The sequence below is a fragment of the Oculina patagonica genome, chromosome 11 (genome assembly GCF_052425735.1).
Source record: "Oculina patagonica isolate OP01 chromosome 11, crgOcupat, whole genome shotgun sequence".
Lineage (NCBI taxonomy): Eukaryota > Metazoa > Cnidaria > Anthozoa > Scleractinia > Oculinidae > Oculina > Oculina patagonica.
The window spans coordinates 10,334,280-10,355,422 of NC_135768.1; the positions used below are offsets into that span (position 1 = coordinate 10,334,280).

Below are 21,143 nucleotides of genomic sequence, written 5' to 3' on the forward strand. Positions count from 1 at the left end.
AATCCTTAAGTTAATATATAGCTAGTGGTGGCCGAATTCAGTAAAACATCGCGCTTTAAGTTTTTAGTTAAGGACACCCGTCTACCGTATTTTCTCAATTAAACGCCCCCGGCGTTTATTTCAAACTTGGCTCCGTGGATCCGGCGTTTATTTGAATGGTGCAGTTTATTTGAGCGAAATGTTTATTAAACAAGGGTTTTTAATCATTATTTGTGACATGAATGTATCTTGCCATCATACCTAAAACATATTACACCTCAAATAAACGCCTAAAAGGCTTACTTACCACTCTACCTTGGAGACCCGGCGTTTATTCGGGGCCCGGCGTTTAATCGAGAAAATACGGTATTTTAGGTATAAGGTGGCTGAAAACAGTTTTCCAATCCTTGGAGTATCTATCCTTTATCATTTTGCTTTCACGTCCAAACCGTTGCAGCTGACGATTTCAAAACTGGCAGGTTAAAAAGATAAGCTAAAAGTAAAGTGCCCGAAAAAAACTTCTTCCATGTGTATCTAACTTTAGTTAATTGGTCGAGACTTTAAGAAAAAAACATTTACTTCCTTTTTGAGATGCTAGAGAAACTCTAAGTCTTCAAGGTTGTCCCTGAACTCTCATTTTCGCGCGCCCTTTAGTCATGTTGTTTTTCATTGGTTGAGAACGAATTAAAATACCTGAGAAACTCCTGCTCTGTGTATTAAGTTACGACCGTCTTTAGACGAAATGACGGAATTTAATGACCCATTTAATGTTGTCCAAACTCCTCATTCGTACGACCCTTGCCATTCTTGGTATTCTTATCGATTTTCCACCCGAAGAAGCAATTTTTAAATTCATGACTATTAAAATTAATTATTTTTAAACTAAACTATTCAAATCACTAGACAACTATTGAACTCATTTGACTTTTTTTTTTTGTACTACGGAGAATTCATTCTGACCAGCGGAATTAATGAAAATAACTGAACGCAACTTTCCATTCCAAGAAAAAATGTTGGTGAAATAAACGGGGCCACCCTCTTTCCCTGCCCCCACCCCCACCGCCCATAAACGGAGTCCTCGAGCCCTCGCAAGCATACTGATCGGAGCAAGGCCTGGGTACACAGCGCAGGATAAGCCTGGCGCATATTATCATATTTTGCAGCCACCCAGCGAACGAAACGACAACTCATCAAACCAGAAATTAGAATTGCAGAAATTTTGTTATGATCGAACAGAAAACGATGTTTGGAATCGCTGCTGTTGGGTTATCCGCCGTGGTGGGTTACGGTGTTTACAAATATGTTCAAGGCAAGCAAAATGCTCGAAAGATCAAAGAGGCAGTCGACGAAATGGTAAGGCGCGCGCGAAAATGCATGATTTATAAGCCTGCAGATTTTGTTATTCAGATCTGTCGCACGTTGCTCGAAAACGATTGCTGTGAAATTGCGTTTAATTCGTTTCTTTCAAGCTTAGCTAGCTTCGTGAGCAAACAAATAGTTTTTACGAATTGTTTTCTTCAAATTATGTGATCAAACCTTGATCTATTAAAGCATTGCTTTTAGATCTTGATTTATATGAGCTTATTTCCCAAATTTTGTCCGTAATGCCTCATCAAAAACACATTTTGTCATAATTTATTGCATATTTCATTAATGCAATATTTGCTTTCGTTTGAAAGCAACGAATATCAACGTGTTTTCAATTGTTTCATTTTTATGCAAAATGCGCAGCTGTTAAAATTTAAAATTAACTTCAAAGGATAATGTTGCCTAATTTCTTAATCTTTTAAGTTCCAAAATCTTGCCCCCGAATAGAGAGCCTGCTCGCAGACTAGTCTGCTTTGAGGTGCTAAAACTCAAGTGGAGTACAAGAGGGTACCAGGGTAGAGATGGGTTAGGAGTGGGGGGGGGGGGGGGAATGTATGGTAAGGGGAAATACATGTACCATACTTTTACATAGAGAAATGAAGGTTTAAATAATATTGGTCAAAATTCTGTACATGTAATTTAAACCATGTTTGTCCTCAATCAAGAAGAATGAAAAGCATACTAGCAAGATCTATTTTTGACTATGGCCGAACTGAAGACAAGAGAAAGATTAGTCAGACTAAGTCTATTTAACAATTAGACTACGAGCCCGAGTTTTCTATGAGCGAATAGTCAACGAGGTGCAGCCGAGTTGACTATCATTCATTTTAAACGAGGGCGAGTAGTCTAATATTGATTTAGTAGAAACTCTTAAGGATTGCAGTCCAAAACCTGAAGACAAAAATCAAGAAAATTTACCACTTTAAGAGCTATTCACCCACGACTGTTTTCTGTCGGCGAATAGAAAACAATGGGAGAACCAATCAGATTCGCAGATTTCCAATAGAACACGGCTGAGTTTCTACTAATGTTAATTATTGTCTTAGTTACTTTCTAGTACATTTAAGAAATAACACAATGAGCAAAACTGTGATTCTTATAACAAAGAATCTATAAAATCTATTTACAGATGAAAAATATTGACAAGCCAAATGTCTACATCAGAGATTCAGTTCGTGTGCGGGAAAAACTCAAGATGCTTTACGAGGGAGGACCTGAGAAACTGCAGGTCTGTAATGTGATTGAAAAGAATGTTTTGTCATTTGATACCATGCAAAAAAATAATAAGTTAATAATAAGCTTTATTTTTCACATGGCTCGTTTTCCTTTGTCCTTCCAGGCTGGTTATATTGAATAAACCCCGCTAATTAACAACTGTCTGAAAAGCTGGAAGCGGCTTTGATTGTAACAGGGGAGAGCGGGGCTGATATTCTAATATTCCACCAGGGGAATATTAGAGTTGATAACCCCCTAGTGGAATATTACGATAATATTCCCCTCGTAGCAAATCCACAAGCCTCGCATTGCAAACAAAACCACAACTTTACTTTATAATAACGTTAACGTTACATTCAATTTACCTTGACTGTTGTTACATTTTATTTTAAATACTACTGAGCAATTGCTCAATTGAAAACATGGGAAATGCGTTCCGGAACTCGTGCCTCCACGTTTGCTTTTTCAGAATTCCGAAGCAGTATATTCTGTTCGGTTGCTAACACACTCCAAACATTCAAACGCCTCAAGGTTACCTTTTTTGCCTTCTTCGGGATCCTTCACTATTTCTGGCCAGCAGCTCTTTTAATTTGTCATCGTCAACGATGATCTCTCTAGCCTCTTCGACGTTTTCTTCCCATTTGTTTCCACCTGGTTAAAGCTAAACAACCCTTTTGTCGCCTCCTCAATGCTAATTAAACTGAGCATTTTCATAGTCCTCTTCCCGATTCTTAGAGGATAGCAGGCTCCAAGTTATTGCCTGGATTTTTTCGAAAAATTAGAACTTTCCTTCGCAGACTCACTTACTTCTACCAACTTTGCAGTTAATTGGTGAAAAAAAGTGGTTACAAAGTTGTCGGTACTATTAGGCAATTACAAAATCCCAATGCGTACTTTCGGAATCTTTAATCTTTTGTAAAGCTAGTTTGGCACGTGACGCATATTGATTGTTTTGATCGGCATATCAAAAACGAAAAAATAACCTGTTTATTATAAAATTTAACAAAGTGGAAACCCCAGTGTGTCTTTTCGGAACCTTTCTCCTGTTGTTAAGTGTGTGTCGAGAAAAAAAACATTTGTTTTTCTTCAGCGTATTCTTATTGTTTTAAGCCACTGTTGATACCTTGCCCATGTGAAAAATAAATCGCATATTTCCGAGGTGCCTAAAAATAACCCTTACTTATAATTATTAATTTTGTCTGACTTGATACAACTTGTAGGTCATCTTAGACTTTGATAAGACACTCAAAAAGTTTGTTATCACCTCGGGAATATGCGATTTATTCACCTCGGGCTGCGCCCTCGGTGAATAGACATAGACATAGACATAATTTATTTATACACGAAGAGCTTAGGAGCCGTAGCTCGTTAAAACGCTCTCGTGAAATGAAAAAGGTTTAAAAATTACAAATAAAAGACGGTTAAAAATGTAATAAGTGTATATGTTGCAGTTAATTTTTGATCTCAGTTAATTTTTTATTTTAACTAGTTAGTTTTTTTCTAACTAGTTGATTTTTTTTAACTAGTTAAATAATGGGGTTAGGGTAAGGGTATCATATATTTAAAAAAAATAGTGGTTCACCCAACGTTTCCTTCGTGGCAAAGTGGATAAGGGGTTGGACAGCAAATCCAGAGGTTGAGAGTTCAAATCCAGTGCAGGTTAGTAAAAAGGAAAAATAAATAAATGATAGTACTAAGGGGAGCGGGATAACAGCAGATAGTAGGGGAGGGTTAGTAAGGATGGGGGGGGGGGGCATGAGATATCAAGGGAGGGGAGGTGTTCTACTTTTTCTACTTATTAACCTAGAATAAAAAAAAAACTAGTTAGAAAAAAAAAACTAACTAGTTAAAATAAAAAAATTAACTGAGATCGAAAATTAACTGCAACATATATGTACAAAATTGTGAATTATGACATGAATAAATAGAAATGTATATAAATATAATTCTAAAAAGGTATCAGAGTTTGGCAGAACTCTGGCTGTCGCTTGCCTAAAAATAACCCTTACTTATAATTATTTGTCTGACTTTAAATACACAACAACTCATTGGGGGTTTCTGGGTCTTTATTGCAATGACCAACGCGCGAATTCTAAAAAAAAAAAAAATACAGTTGCTAACTGCGCTCTTGCTGTTGTTGCTTGCTCAAAAGCTATCGTGATATGTCGCTTGCCTAAAAATAACCCTTACTTATAATTATTTGTCTGACTTGATACAACTTGTAGGTCATCTCAGACTTTGATAAGACACTCACAAAGTTTGTTATCAATGGAGAAAAAGGATGTACTGTATACGGTGAGTCAAGTCTGGATGACCTTTCTTTTATTGATTTGATATCTTTCTTAAACCTGCTGGGATGTGATGGGTCATTGCATTGTGTTCTTATAATGGGTAAGCAGGGTTTTTTTTACAATGTTTTAAAGTAGGCGTCAGCAACTGGAAGAGTAGGTGGCTGTTACAACACCAAGCTTGTTTGTCACAAGCTAATTACTCATTACAGTAACTATAACCTGAGTAACCAGCAAACATAAAATCAAGTTAGTAGCTGATGGAACTCCGGCGGTCACCGGCTTGTTTTGAAAACCCTGGGTTCAAGTCAGCACTTGGGTATAAGTAATTATTTAATGGCAAGTAGTGAATTGTTGCCAGGGGTTAACCAGACAAAAATGCTTGGGGAAACCTGCACCAGACTACATGTAGCATGTACATGTATGTGTTCATCAAACCTAAAATACAGTGAGTCGTAGAGTCATAATGCTAGGAATTTTGGAAGGTTGATTATGTAGAGCAAAGATGCATAAAGCACTCCTTGTTAGAGAGCAGCACATTAATCAGTCAGTGGAGGTGAAAAGAGCGAAGAGGAAGGTGAGTCGTGAGTGCTCAAAAACCGGGCTAAACAAAGTTCATCTGCCAGAACTGCGGCTGCATCTGCAAGTCTCAAATCGGATTGTTTAGCCACAGCAAACACAGCAGCCAACCTACAGTGCACTAATCCATGGACCTTGTCTGATAGATGCCTTCTTCTACAGTACTATTTGAGTTTTCACTGACAACGGTTACCGTTGTGATATTTCTACTGGAAATAATTTGAATACTTAAATACATATGACTGATTTTTTATATTTATTAATACTCTTTTCAGGTGTCATTGAGAGCTGCAAGTTGTTCCCAGAATCATACAGAGAAAAGGTGAGTCCAGTGAGACCTTGCCTGGTGGTCACCCTGTAAAATAACAAGAATCTCATTATTACAGCCACTTTATTTTGGTTTGAACAAAAGCCCATTCAGTCATTTACTTATTATTGTCCCCTAATATAGCCACCATCATGTTAACATGGCTAGATTTTTATGGATTATTGGTAACCAGATTATATTGTGTACTGTAGTTCCAGTAAATGTCCGTTTAACACCCTCCACAGAAGAAATTGGAAATTCCTGGGGGGTGGGGGTTCTTGAAGACCAACAAATTTAAAAAAAATGTATGAAGGTTAATTGAAATTCCAGAGGGGTGGGGAGTTCTTATAAAAAATCCCTTCCTTGGAAGTGGTATGGATATTTTATGTAACTACACATTAAAGGACCAAGTCCAGTAGTTCTTTGACAAGGGTGGCACCAGGCATAGAACCGATCCTGAATATAGATCTATAGACATGGTGGCTGAATGTTTGGAACATTTCCAGGATGCTTGTGTTGTGTTCGTGAGCAGGACACTTTACCCCCCAGTGCCTCCTTCTGCCAGGTAATAAATGGGTACTGCAAAATCGTTGGGGTAACCTGGCACTGGGGGTGAGAAAGGGGGAAGCGAAAGACCTGTGATGGACTACAGCATCCCACATGGGGAGGGGAAGAAACAGTACCGCTAGTTGCTTTACTGTACAGAAAATGGAGGTTACAAACGATATCACTTGTTCGCCAGGTATGTAGCTTTTTCCAACCTCTAGGTAGCCCTTTTTTTTCTTGTGAACAAGCTGTTTAAAACACACCCTGCTGATTGCGGTATTGTTATAGCTGAAGTTGTAGTTTTTATTTGGACTGAATACCATTTTCTTTCACCTTTTCAGGCTAAAGAACTCAAAGAAAAGTACATGCCAATTGAATTTTCTGGGTAAGAAAGTTCACTGATCATGAGTTATAATTATGGTCTGAAAATTTTTGATTATACCAGTGTGGCAGCTGGAAAAGGGTGGATTAAATTTTGCAACGTTTAATTTGGCTCTGAGGCTAGCCATTGGCAATCAAAAACTGCTGTACAGTACGTATGTAGTAGCTATTCTTTGATGATAAATGGTTGTCTTTGCAGAGATATTTCATCTGAAGAGAAAGAACCACTTATGGTGGAATGGTACGTTGATCCACATTAAATGTTGGTACCTAATATGTTTTCTAAGTATTTAATATATGAAAGTGTTGAAACTAATGATAATAAACTAAAGCTATAGTGTACAATGATCCACTTGGGAGTGTGGTACATGTAGCTTGTCCTTGTATATGGGTAGGGCAATTTAATCCTGGCGGGGGAGTACCTGACTGTACTCCTAGTCCCTCAGCTCCATGATACAGAAACCATGATAACTTCTAACAATATGGGCCACTTGGCCTGATGCAGACATAGTGGATTCTTCTTGGGGAAATTTTACATGCAAATAGCGTGGAGACTCAACAAATTCTGTAAAATGACATTAAAATTGTTATAACAGAAGAATAAAACTGAAACTTAGATTGACTCTTGTGTATCTGGTACTGATACCAGGGTCCCACTTTCTTATGAGAACCCTGAATAAGGCCTCCTCAGGGCTGCAAATAATTTTTTTTCACTTAAAAGACACCATTGTCAGACAAGACCAAATTGTGGTCGGACATCACCAAACACAAAAGGCCACTTACAAGTTATCACTTATGATTTATGATCAAAAATTGTCCGGACATTATGTGAAAAGTTTGTCCGACCACAGTTCGGATTTTGTTGGGCAAATTTTGGTCAGCCAATGTCCGATGACCGACTGTTATTTGCAGCCCTGCCTCGCTAAGGTTTTCCCCTGCAGGAAATTGCGGAGGAAATCTTGTATTATTCCAAATATTAAATCCATACCTCACCCACAGAATTTTTTTGGGGAAATCTCCCCCTTTCCATGCCACCCCTCTGGAAATTCCAGTATACTTACCTTTTAAAACCTTGGCTTCTGTAACCTCCAACCCCTCCCCTCCTCCCATCATCACCCCTTAGAAACTCCAAAGACCTTCCTTTGGGTGGATATGGATATTTCCTGGAATCGCACATTATAGGTTCTTAGCTATAAGTGCTTTTATCCACATATCAACAGGGATGGCAGAGCCTGGGGCGGGGGGGACTGGGGGGCTTTAGCCCCGCCACTTTTTCCGAAAAATTAAAGACTTACCGGTACTAAGAGAAGAGTCTCTTAAGCCCCCCCCCCCGACTCCAAGTCACTAGTTAACCCCCCCCCCCCAACCTGCAAAAATGTTCCGCCGTCCCTGATCAACCAGTGAATGAAGAAGTGGGTTAAAAATTAAATTATCTTACAAGGTAATTTAAAGGAAATATTTGAATGGCAATAAAGAAAAATTTGATTTTCACACAAACACTTAGGTGGACCAAGTCGCATGAGTTACTCACTGAACTTGGTATCAAGAAAGATGATCTTTCACAGATTGTGGGAGATGCTGCAATTGCACTGAGGTAGGACAGATGAATATAATACTTGAGCATTTTATTTAACGGGTTCTCTCGGAAACGTTTTATTTTTCAGGTGGACAAAAGGAAATGAACTCATTACTGAGCTGAAACTCAAGCAAACACAAATTCCTGAAATAGTAAAAGATGCACACATCGCTCTGAGGTACAATGAAGCAATGCGCCATTGCAGAATCACATTCTGCAGAAATTTGCCATTGCGAGAAACAATTATTTTTGTTTAATTTGCACCGACTAATAAAAATGAACTCTGAACATCCACGAACCACCTGAGTGTGTTTAACATATAAACCGCATGATTTGTTAATTCAAAGGACAGCTCTGAATGGGTACATTCCTACAAAATAATTATGTATGCATGTGTTAATAATTTTTCTAATTTAGTTTCTTTCTCTTATAATAATTATGTTACTGCCTTTATACATTTAGCTTAATATCATGTTGAACATGTGCATCATTCATGTCATTGACAAGTATAATGTATTACAATTACACCCGCTTTCAGTGTCACATGCATAAGCTTTCTTTCTACATCCATCTTTTGACATCATCTTTTGACATCGTCTTTCGATGTGCTGTTTGAAATGAGCCAATCAAAACCAATGCATACCGTTGTTGGTTTCATGCAAATGAGCATACAAGGTCAGAAGGTCATGCTAGTATACCTGCCAACTCTCACGCCTTGGGCGTGAGTCTCACGCCTACGAGTTGAAAACTTCGATCTCACGCCAACTCACGCTTACGAACCAATTTCTCACACCTAGTCGAAAATTGTGAGTTATTACAACCAAAAGCGACACATTTTCCAAAAAATGTAATCTCAAACCAGTGCGAGAAAATAAAACTCCATGACAAATTATACATAAAATGAGTAAATGGCGATACCTTCCCCGAAATGACAGAGTTTTGACGAAAAAAAGCATTGACAACGAGGTCGTATTTAGCAAAACACGTCCACGTACTGGGATCGGAAGATGTTCGGAACGTCTTCGGAATACTTCGGACGTCTTCGGAAAACTTCGGACATTGTCGTATCGTCTTCGGAAATCCTGGCACTCTCAGGATAAAAATCTCATGCCTTTGACCCAGAAAAAGTTGGCAGGTATATGCTAGTGGGCTGTGATTGGCGGATTTTGATCCGTGTTGTTTGTTTAGCACATCGAAAGATGGATGCCGATAGAAAGCCGCTATGCACATAACACTGAAAGCAGGTGTAATAATAAATTTTTACCATCAAGTATTTATCTTGCTGTCGCAGTAATAAAATTTCTTCAGCTGAGTTTAAATTTAAAAAACAAAAATTAAATTTTGCAAATTATTAAGTAGAATAACTTATTTAGCTGACATTTAAGATTAAAAGAAGAAGAAACAGGTGTTTTGTGGTATTAATAATGATTTTTAAATAAACAATCGATAGTAAAATGTAGAATGCAGTTTCTTATCAAGGAAATGTCAATAGAATAAAATTTAACCATAAAATTGTTTAAAGCAAGTAATGATAATTTATTGTTTATAAAATTATTTTTGGTTGGCTTCAAATTCAGATTTAAATTCATGTAATTGGTTCACCCTTGCAAATTCATGTTCAACTTGGTGAATAGAAGTACATGTACCGGTACATTCTTACTAGTCTAATTATATTATGGTGAATATATACATCAAGGCAATGAATGATGTCTTTTATCCTTGTCATTATAACTGTGAATACAATTTCACCATTTCACCATTTTGGGAAATAAAGGTATTGTGCGCTGTGTAACCGGGTATTTAACCTTCTCATTACAGAGATGGTGTGGAGTGGTTCTTTGTAAAGCTGCACGAGAAAAAAGTTCCAGTGCTAATAATATCAGGAGGACTTGGAGGTAATGAAAGTGAAATTAATTCACTAGTATCTTACTGTTGCAGGCAAGTGTTTTACCCCTACTTCTTCACGTCAACTATTCTTGACAACTTTCAGCTCTGAGTTAAATTCCTTAAGATGAGATTCAAGGGTTTAAACAACCGCCTACTCCTCCCAATTTCACTCTTAGCTTTCAGGGTCACACGAATCTCATACAACTTCTTATATATGTCACAAGGCTGTTTTGCCCTGCCAAAATGGTCGCCAATTTTAGGCTCAACCATCCAACTTTGAATGGCTAAAAGTACGGTATTCGTGAACCGTTGGTGAATATAAGTTTATAGTGTTTGTAAGTGAGGTTCAGACTTTGTTATTTACATGTATTACAGTTGAATCCCGATAACTCGAACCCTCAGTAACTCAAACCTCCCGATAACTTGAACATCTCTCTATTCCCCTTTAGGTCATTTTCTTACTAATTTTTTCCTCAATAACTTGAACCTCCAATAACTCGAACCTTTTCCATTATAATAAGTTCCCTTGAAGGCTCGAGTTATTGGGATTTAACTGTATGCAAAAATCTCAGATACAAAATTTTGTTACAGTTAGCACTTAAAAATATGCATTTCTTTCTGTTTGCATGATCCTCTTTCAGATGTGATTAAAGAGGTCATTGATCAACAAAGTACTTTGTACGACAATGTTAACATTGTGGCCAACTTCTTTAAGTATGAGCAGGTGAGATTCAAATGAATACGTACATAATCTTATTGGCATTTCAGTGTGTAGTATTGCTGTTTATTATGTAGATGCAAGTGTTTTACTGGAAAATAGACCACTGGTAAAATTCATATGAAATATTACATCTGGGACAGTAGTGGCATATTTTCCATATCCTCACTAGTGAGGATATCGATGTTGTTATTTCCTACCATTGCATGGCTAGCAAACTTTGAAAAACATCAGCTAGTTGAAAGATCGCAAGTGATAAAGAAGTTAGGTTAACTGACGCGGACTTAAAATTGTTCACTAAGGAGCAAGAGAACACAAACATGAAGAAAGCTTCACATGAATCAAAACAGTACAAGAAGTTTCTTGCAATGTAGACCAAAGGAGAGATAATAATTAATTTAAAGGGACCATTTCATTATACATTTCATGTACAAGCTAATTGACACAAGCAAAATCACTTCCATTGTAGGAAGAGATATGTCAATATGCAAATCCAGTGTGTAATTATTAATAACACTGGATGATGTAATATATTTCCATTTTAAGCACTATATGGATATGGCACTTTACACTGTACATGTACAAATCTTTTGTTATCACTATAATTTATTAGTTTTTATTTATTATTATGTTCAACATCATCGCTAGCATTATTAATAATTTTGTTTGATTGTTTATTAATAGTAAGCTTTATTTATTTACACCTGTCATTTTTAAAATACCAGGGTGTGATGGTTGGTTTCAAGGATAAGCTTCTCTTCAGTAACAACAAGAAAGAGATGACAAAAGATTTGCCGTACTTTGACAAAGTTAAGGTAAGGTATTTTCATTGTAAAACTTATCAGAAGTGCATTTAATATGGACATTGTACATTGGAGTGGTTTTTACTGGCTAAGAGATGGTAAGGGAAGGTTTCCATTATTTAAACTAGCTAAGATTAATCTTTTGCTAAGATTAGTCTCTATTACCCACTAGCGACATATGTAAATGAGGATGTTTAATTACTGATTAAATGACTTACAGTGCAATCTCAATACTCGGATCCAGAGTTTCAGACTTCCGGTCCAAATTCAAGGGAAAAGTGAGCGGTGGCCTAATGGTTAGCGCGCTCGACTCCGAGTAGAACGGCCCGGGTTCGAGGCCTGGCCGGGGCGCTGCGTTGTGTTCTTGGGCAAGACACTTTACTCTCACAGTGCCTCTCTCCACCCAGGTGTACAAATGGGTACCGGCGAATTTACTGCTGGGGGTAACCCTGCGATGGACTACCATCCCATCCAGGGGGGAGTAGCAATACTCCTAGTCGCTTAATGCTACAGAAACCGGGATAAGCTCCGGCTGTATGAGCCTCATGGCTCGGACACAGACTTTACTTTACTTTTACATTAAGTCAGACCATTGTTAAACATCGCAAAACATGCACAATAGCCTGACTTAAATTTTTTTTTTTTTTTTTTTTTTTTTTTTTTTTCCACTTTTTATTAAGATCTTATGAAGCTCAATTATGTTACAACAAGATAATTGATAACACTTATCACCACTGGAATTAACATTTGTGTGCCCTGTTATCATATTTAAATTAAATTACAGCTCTAAGAATTGAGTTAATCTAAGTTCTTACTCTACTGTTTAAATAAGGTAGCCATCTAGCCTGAAATTTACATTCTGTGTTATTTTTCAACGCTAAATATTTTTCAGTTTTGAATTTTTCCTTGACGATTTGTTTGAACACATCAAAATTGGGTTTTACATCATGTTTCCTACTTGTCCAAATATGTATTTTAATAAGAGTAATAAAATAGTTAAGCAGATCTGTTCCCATATCCAATTTACCTAGTAACACATCTTGTGATGTGAGGTCCACCCGTTTGCCGGAAATCGAAAGCCAGAAGAATTTTAGCTCATTCCAGAGTATTCTTGAAAAATGGCATTCAAAAAATAGGTGACATATAGTTTCCGATTCAAATCCACAAAATGTACAAAGGTCGTTTGGGACGTATCCTATTTTAGCTAAGCGATGGTTAGTAAAAGTGATATCATTTAAAATCTTAAATTGGAAGCTCCTTACAAAGGTTTCGGACGAGATGGTTCTCACATTTAAAAATGCTTTAGAAACAGTTTCATCGTCCAGGCCGAATTTCTCTTTCCACTTAGAGAAGCCTCTTGAGACCTTGGCTTTCTTTAAAATGAGCAGATCATAAAATTGTTTACTTCTGCTTGTTAGAGGATCAAATAATTTTCCTTCACACTGAAATTCTAATGTCATCAATTCATTTACATTTATCTCTCGAAATTTGAGATCGAGAGGAATAGCCTGACGAATTCCAGTCCAAACTAAAAAATTGGTGTGTTTCAAACCATTTCGTTTTGCACTATTATAAGATTCTAAATTATTCATATTTAATAGCATGTGCTGGCAAATTAAAATTCCAGCTTTTACGTAATGTGGATAGTATATTGTTTTATGGTCTATCTTAATGTTCTTATTGTTCCAAATAATTGACTCAGAGATTGGAGGTGTTATTGAAAAATCTGCCCTGAAATCAGCCCACCACAGAAGAAGTTCTTTGTAAAATGTAGAGTTAATGTTATATTCCTTTACATTGTAATTACACCTGAATAAAAATTTTCCCCCGAAGTCTTCGAGGAGAAAATTTACAAATGCCTTCCACGGAGTTGAGCCTTCTGTGAAAAGCCTTCCAAGCCAGGCTAATCTTAAAGATTTAATTGAAGTTTCCAAATCTGCTAATTTAAGACCCCCATACTCTATATTGTTTATTACTGCTAGTCGAGCAATTTTATCAGGCCCGTTCCATAAAAAGTTATAAATAATAGTATTAAGTTGCTTAATAAATGCCTCTGGAGTAGGCAAAACTGAGAATGTGTACAGCATTTTTGGAAGCAGAAACGATTTAATAATAGTAATTTTTCCATAGAGTGACAAGCCTCGGCAACTCCACAACCGTGTCCGTGTCCGGATGTCTTTTAATTTGTCATAAAAGTTTACTTGTGAATGAATATTTGCATCATAGCTAAAACAAATCCCTAAGGCCTTAACGCTTTTGCGCCAAGTTATACCCAGGGGCGCTGCTGAGCTTTCTCTTAAAGAGCCAATCCACATGGCTTCGGTTTTAGTGTAATTAACTTTCAAACCAGAACAGGATTGAAACCGGTCAAGCAGACGAAAAATAAGCTGGGCGCTCTCGATATTGGGGACGAAAACAGTCAAATCGTCAGCGTATTGAACCAGCTTGAACTCTTCATTTCCAATTTTGATACCTTGAATGTCCATATTGGTTTGGATTGCGATTGCTAAAATCTCCGCTGCAATAATGAATAAGTAGGGGGATAGCGGGTCACCTTGCCTTACTCCTCTTTGTACATCAAAATATGGTGAGCATAGGCCATTGTTTACCACACAACTGGAAATATTGGTATAAAAAGTTTCAATCCATCTAATAAGACTAGGACCAAAACCGAATACATTCAAGCATTTAAACATGAAGTCACGATCGAGACTATCAAAAGCTTTTTCGAAATCAATAAACAGTAATATGCCAGGTATATTTTGTTTTTTTGTATAATCCATAATATCTATAATCGATCTCGCTGCCTCCCCTATAAATCTACCTTTGACATATCCTGTTTGAGTCGAGTTTATTATTGTGGGCAGAACTGGGATAATTCTGGCTGCAATGACTTTCGACGCGATCTTTGCGTCTACATTAGTTAAAGATATTGGTCTCCAATTTTCTAAATAGTTCCTATCTTTCCCTTTTTTCTTGATAAGAGTGATAATAGCTTGCTTCTGTGATGAAGACATCTCCCTGTTATGACTTAATGAGTCTCACTTTTCTTTTGAATTTGGACCGGAAGTCTGAAACTCTGGATCCGTTTATTTCTTGAATGTCCAAAAAAAAATTAAGCGATATGAGTGTTTTTGGAAATTGGGAGAAACCTTTCATTATTTGACTGATGGAAACAAAATAATCAGAGAAAAGTGACTAATTGTTTCAAGTCATTGGGAGATTTGAAAATTCATTATATTATTTTACTAATGAAGTGTTCTTTTTTTTTTTCATTTTTCTGCAGGACCGCACTAACATCATTGTTATGGGTGACCTCCCAGATGATGCACACGTTTCAGCGAGTCCTAAAGACTCTGAAGTTGACCTCACTGTGGGTTTCTTAAATGACAAGGTGTGGATAGGTGTAATAGAGCGCTTTTCACTTGAGTGTCAAAAGTAATTTGCGTTTGCATTGGTTTTGCATTACTACGCTTAGTAATTGGTTTAAAAATTTCGCGCCACTTTCTTAACCAATCAGAAGTAAAACCAAAACCAATCATGACTTGCACACGCATGTTTTTGCGCGCTTCGTGCCTGCGACATGTATTTGCTTCGAGTTTTGATTGGCTGACTGGATTGTCTGTGTCCTTTGTGATTGGCCAGAGTAATTACTTTGGTTTTGGTTTTACTACACTCAATTGAAAACTGCTCTAATATAAAACAAATACCAGTGAACTGTAAATTAAAAAAAAATTCTGAGCATGCACAAAAAAGTGCCTACTTCTTGTTACCCACATGTCGACTTTTTTAAGTTCTTTGTCAGTTAAATTTGACTTTAAAATGTTTTTATCTACATGCAGGTTGATGAACGTCTCCATGACTACATGGATGCATTTGACGTTGTTATAGTTGATGACCACAGCATAGAACTGGTTGATCTTTTGTTGATGTCCATCATAAGGGCTTAGAAGATGACAAGTGCTCTACGTCATTGAGCCAGGCTCTCCAAGTGAATGAATGCTAAAGCGGAATTTCCAGAGGATTATAATGTAGAGAACTTCTCTTGTACATGTAAAATAATACAGTACCACTCTAGTTTAATCAACTTGCTTGGCTTTGAAAAATGTTGTTTATTATAATTATTATTATTGACAGTTAGACTAGTACAAGTCTGAGTTTTCACCATGTTAACTATTTGCACATAGATATTTGCTAATTGCTCATGCAGATCAGTCATTTGACTTGGACAAGAATCTTAGTTACTTTTAACATGGAAAACTGAGATCTATTCTGCTGTGTCTTTTTGCTTATTACATTGCACATTCATCAGTTTGTTACATGTTTAGATTCATTGCAAGTTCATTACACCATGAGGATTGTGCTGTATAAGGGTGTTATCTTGATGGTAACAGAATGGGGTGCAATTCAGATACAGTAACTATGGGTGTAGCATTAAGAGATGCCAGACTATGTGAAACATCAATGGGATCCTACATAGCTGTAATGCACACAGCGGTCAAACGTGCGCAGTTCATGTGTAATTGCCGGCAAAATTTTCCATACAAAGTCTTAAATTTTCCGTAAACTTTTGCTTTAAAGCCAAAAGTTAACGCCGTCCCTGGAAAGTTAAGGTTTATACGCCGCATATGGATTGGAAATTTGATAATTCATCTCCACTGAGTGTCCCAGCTTGAACTGTTCTTTCACCGTACTATTTCTTTAACAATTTCGTGCAAAAGTTTGCCCACTTTCGAGTCAAAAGTTCGAGGCAGCAAAGACCGGATGTGACGTCATTTTTTGCGTTTGACCGCTGTGAAGCTGTAATGTGAAGTAGACAGTAAATTGTGCAGTTCAAAAAATTATCCATACCTCCCCCACAGAAGGGGTTTTTCCTGAGCCCCCCACCCCCACCCCTCATACATTTTCTTAGTCTTTGGCCTTTTGAGACCCCTCCCACCCCAGGAATTTCCAATCTCTTCTCTTGGGGGGGGGGGGGGGTATGGACATTTTCTGGAACCAATTAGTATTAATATATAATTAGCAATCATAATGTATTTTTTTAGCAGTCACATTGGCTCCACTTTTGTAGAAACCCTTGAGTGTATAATATTTCTGTATTTTCCAGTAACTGGAGGTGCAAAAAATAGTATTTCCAAATTCAAATAGGGATATTTTAATATAACATTAAGGTATTTATAAATATATCATCATCATCATCGCCGTCGTCGTCCTCATTGTCATCTTTATTGAGTTAGTAAAGTCAATGAGGCATCACATTTACTGTTTATAGTTGATTGTAGTGCAACGCCAACTGGGCTAAAAGCTGATTTAAAATGATAATTATTTAGGGGTTTAAGTTTTGACTGTCAGTTTTTGATTATTTTGTGGATAGGTACCAGGTTGATATATAATTTACATGTAAGTGCTGATTGCAGAAGTTTAAAGTTCTTTTCATTGTTTAGTAGCGACACTGTGCTAAGCCTCTGCAGATACGCTTTGGGCTAGTCACACAATCTTTTCTTCCTAATGCGGGGAGGAACATGTGACGAGCCCAAAGGATGTATGCACGGGAAGCTACACTGTGCAATGAGGGTGTTTACTAGGGAGGGGGTGGCTTTTTGGGTAAGTTGTATTGGTGTGGAATCAAGTTTCCCACCAAACCAAAAACTTGTGTCTTTAAATACTGTGCAAAATAATTTTTATTTAAAAGACAATTTAACATGCTGACAATTTATAAAGAATTTGTTTGTTGACAAGTTTGGGGGCTGAACAACCATCATTAACTAAAAAGTTATTTAGACCTATTATACAGTGTTTGCAAATAATTACTACATCTAAGTTAAAACTTTACTACATTTAAGTTAAAACTAGTTAGTTTTTTAATTACTGTAACTAACAAGACTAGTAGTTTCTGGCCTCTGTCACTTTACTGTAACGTCTACAACATGGAGGATATTTTATGTACTAAAACTAAATATTTCTCTGTTTTTTGTTGTTGCTAGAATCTGATGCCAAATAAATCCAGGGACACAAACCTTGTGTATTTTTTTTCAGTTTACTGAAATGCTTGCGTATGATATGGTTCAATTTTACCATCATTGGTACAATCTAGTTTCTTTTGTGTTGTACTGATTATCATTATGACAATATACACCAGAACAAAGGAAAATGCAAAATTGTACCAATGATAAAATTCAACCACAACATGTACATTGTAATTGGGTTAAAAAACAAAAACAAACAAACAATAATGGAAATTAGGAGTACAGAATATAAAAGAATGTCTTTTGACTTCAAGCAATCAAGAATAAATAATTTTATTATCTGGGGAGGTTAGTTAAATTCTTGTAGCCAAATGACCTGTAGGTACTCTGGTCTAAAAAAATATTGTTAAGCTGTTAAATGCACAACACATGTTCTCAGCAGGCCCTTGAAGTTCAAATATTTGTTGCAACCACTTGCAAAAATGGTTGAGACACTTTTCCAGAAATGTTTTCCATAAACATGCTTTAGCTGGGGAAAAATGCATACAGTCGAATCCCGATAACTTGAACCTTCAAGGGAAATCAAAAAATGTTCGAGATGTTGGGAGTTCAAATTATCGAGGGTAGCATTAGTAATAAAATTACCTGAAGGGGAATCGAAAAAGGTTCGAGTTAGCGGGAGTTTGAGTTACTGAGGGTTCGAGTTATCAGGATTCTACTGTATTTCCAAATAATTTTTATCCTGACCCCTTCCCCTCTTTCAAAGTTGAATGTGCAGTAATCCTGAAATTCAAATAACGTTGAACAGTTGGAGGAGATACAAGGCATTATTGTAAAAATGTCTAAAACAGCATTCTTAACCAAGAGTGTCAACTCGTAAGTCATTGCAGCATGACAAGTCTGCAATGCGTGCAAATCTAGTTGCTGATTTGATTGATTGTTATCAGAAGTGATATCATCAGTCTTCTTGTTTTCTTTTAACCTCAAAGATGACAAGATTAGAGGTTGTTAATGAAGACTCCAACCAAAACATTCCCTGTCCTTAATGTCTGTGCAGTATTATTTATTTTTTTCACTTCAGTCCTGTAGAATGTTGCTTTTCATTTCCTTCTACTTAAAGTGATTTTCACTTGGACAGAACAGTTTGCTCTGATCAATAATGTTATCCAATCAATCTTCTGGCACAATTTTTATCCTGAGTCTTCCTTGATCCACATCCAGCTCAACTCTTTCTAACACCCATCTGAAAAAATTAACAGATTCATTTTCATTGACCAAGATTTTGTTTTGTTCTTTTTTTTTTTTTTTACTTGTGGAGCATACAACAAGAAGCAAAATGGGTACTGTAAGCCCAAGAAAAGACACTTATTGAAAATGGCACTTGTTAGGGATGGGATTTAGAATCTCAATCAGGAGCAAGATGGGGGGTATAGGGCCGATAGGGAGGGAGCTTATTAGAAGGAGGGTGCTAAATCAAATCATGGAATAAGCAAATAATTTTTTCCTCTGGTCAATGTTTTTTGGGGGGTTTTACATTGAAAGTAATTTATCACTTTTCAACACAGACAGCTTTTCTTATAAATTACAATTACAATACCTACCCTGTGTCATCTGCCCTTGAAGCAAAGGAATAAAGATTTCCTTTAGTGTTACTTCCTCTGACAGGAATAACTATCTGGAAATTAAAAAAAAATGTACCAACTTGAGATTTCAAAATAAAATTGCGTACTGGATAACAATACAGTCTGGGTCATGGCAGGTTTAATTTGCACTCCTCTAGCTAGAACAATCAATGACTAGTTCCTTCCCCAAAAATTTCCCAGTTTCCCAAAAATTTCTTGTAAAAACAAACCTTCATAACAAAGACCCCAGTTTAAATAATGAACAATGTTCTTTGCCTTGGCAAAAGTTACTAAGGCCCTATTTACATGGAGGGAGGATGATCCTAGCACTAGGATCATCCTCCTTTTAAGATGTATTAGAACGGAACCCTGGTATACGCATCCCCATATATTTATAATTACACATCACCCCAGTCAATCCCTTGGCACTTCATTATAGTGGGGTTTTAATGAAGTATTACAATAAAGGAACTAGTTATGCTTAAACTTGCCTGAGCAGTCTTGTGGTCAATTTTGATGTCTTTGCGGGCAAGATTCATGTAAGGAAATCTTAGAGGTTTCCCGATAGTTTCTGCTGCAAGTTGATGGTTTCTCATTACCTGAACTGACTTTTTATAATAGTCTTGAGAAGCTATTTTTACTGAAAAGAAATAAAAAAAAAGGTGTTGTAAAAATTAACAGATAACTTACAAAGGCTAATCTGAGTTTCTGACTTGGAGTATTTGCTATTGACTTCCCCTGAATAGGATCATAAGAACAGCAACGTGACGAACTCATCCGGCCAGCACCCCTGGGGGAGGAGAGAGGGGACCGGACAAAGTTTTATATGGGGAGGATACGCCCTGAAGTCTGAACTGTTACCCTTTTCTATATACCATTTTAACAAGCCGGGAGAGGTTATACAACCCTTTCATACACCTGCCTTGCCATAGTAAACAGTACCTTTAGCTTTCACATATCAGCAGAGGAAATACTGATATCCCTTTTGTAAACCTTTCACTGAGTACCCATATTTATGCAGAGCCTCTCTCCCGGGGGGGGGGGGGTATTCCCTATAATGGCCTATACGGGGAGGCTCCGTCCGAAAGGGGTACCTTTTTCAGGCTCCAGGTATATAAAAGGGTAGGGATTTCACACATTTAGGTGTATGAAAGGGTAGGGAAATCTTCCATAATGATATTTTAAAAGGCCTTTACATTAAATATTTCGAGCAGACGCAACTTTTGGATGTATCGTCTTAATTTATTAAGCACTTCATAAAAATGACAAGAAAACATCCCGTTTTAGGTAAATGTGATGTCGTGTAGGTATATGAAAGAGGTGCCTTTTTGCAATAAAAGGTATACAAAAGGGGCACCTTTTCTATCAAAATGGTATATAAAAGGGTAAGGGGTTGGATCTTCGGGCGGAGCCTCCCCGTACAAAACTTTTTCGAGTACTCCCCCCCCCCCCCCCCCCCGCCCCCTCCCCCCGGGCCTCTCTCCTGCACAGTCCACAAAAGCCTAAGGGACACCTTGGGGCTTAAAGTTGATAGGATCGCGCAATCTGTACATGTAGGTCATCATACGAATTCGTTCATCATTTACATCAGGCAACTTTAATTTTAATATACTTATATAAGACTGGAATATTATTCCATATAATTAAGAAATGATATACCGTAAAAGGTTAAATATTTAAGCTATAAAAAAACAGTCAGCTCGCTCACCTTGTATTCTGTGATGAAAAAATGTCGCTCCAATAACAGAAACAGCAGCTCCATATATTGCCGCTTTTTTGAAAGCGTTCGCACTAACCATGATGTTCAGAGACCGCGTCAAGAAAAGCAATTCAATTTATTTTACTTGCTGTATTTTTAACATCGTGTATCGTCTGCCATTTTGTCTCTGGGGATAACGCGGGCTCATT

General features: G+C 37.1%; 2 protein-coding genes across 4 annotated transcripts; one reads left to right on the forward strand and one right to left on the reverse strand.

Moving 5' to 3' along the window:
• The first annotated feature begins 1,123 nt into the window (after positions 1-1,123).
• LOC144630238 (cytosolic 5'-nucleotidase 3-like) lies at positions 1,124-17,663 on the forward strand. 2 transcript variants are annotated; one of them, XM_078488570.1, is made up of 12 exons: positions 1,124-1,332; positions 2,477-2,575; positions 4,788-4,857; positions 5,705-5,751; positions 6,624-6,667; positions 6,863-6,904; positions 8,168-8,257; positions 10,058-10,134; positions 10,768-10,850; positions 11,570-11,659; positions 14,934-15,041; positions 15,490-17,663. In XM_078488570.1, exons 1-12 carry the CDS (start codon positions 1,204-1,206, stop codon positions 15,595-15,597), a joined length of 987 nt encoding a protein of 328 aa, XP_078344696.1. In that variant the 5' UTR covers positions 1,124-1,203; the 3' UTR covers positions 15,598-17,663. The 2 variants fall into 2 exon arrangements, with proteins under 2 accessions (XP_078344696.1, XP_078344697.1); XM_078488571.1 differs by lacking the exon at positions 8,168-8,257 and adding an exon at positions 8,328-8,417.
• Positions 17,569-21,143, reverse strand: LOC144630261 (cytochrome c oxidase assembly factor 1 homolog). 2 transcript variants are annotated; one of them, XM_078488601.1, is made up of 4 exons: positions 20,944-21,143; positions 19,723-19,875; positions 19,215-19,284; positions 17,569-18,856 (listed from the first exon to the last, which is right to left on the reverse strand). In XM_078488601.1, the coding sequence occupies exons 1-4, from the start codon at positions 21,032-21,034 to the stop codon at positions 18,784-18,786; spliced, it is 387 nt and encodes a 128-aa protein (XP_078344727.1). In that variant the 5' UTR covers positions 21,035-21,143; the 3' UTR covers positions 17,569-18,783. The 2 variants fall into 2 exon arrangements, with proteins under 2 accessions (XP_078344727.1, XP_078344726.1); XM_078488600.1 differs by having other exon boundaries at positions 19,215-19,288; positions 19,727-19,875; positions 20,944-21,140.

Excerpts from the sequence above, each read along its gene's own strand:
- LOC144630238 (XM_078488570.1), top strand. The coding sequence starts at position 1,204 with ATGATCGAACAGAAAACGATGTTTGGAATCGCTGCTGTTGGGTTATCC. Across the intron at positions 8,258-10,057 it reads GATGCTGCAATTGCACTGAG|AGATGGTGTGGAGTGGTTCT; the intron begins GTAGGACAGATG and ends TTCTCATTACAG. Across the intron at positions 10,851-11,569 it reads ACTTCTTTAAGTATGAGCAG|GGTGTGATGGTTGGTTTCAA; the intron begins GTGAGATTCAAA and ends TTAAAATACCAG.
- LOC144630261 (XM_078488601.1), bottom strand. The coding sequence starts at position 21,034 with ATGGTTAGTGCGAACGCTTTCAAAAAAGCGGCAATATATGGAGCTGCT. Across the intron at positions 19,876-20,943 it reads TTTTCATCACAGAATACAAG|TAAAAATAGCTTCTCAAGAC; the intron begins GTGAGCGAGCTG and ends ATTTCTTTTCAG. Across the intron at positions 19,285-19,722 it reads CCACAAGACTGCTCAGGCAA|TTATTCCTGTCAGAGGAAGT; the intron begins GTTTAAGCATAA and ends ATTTCCAGATAG.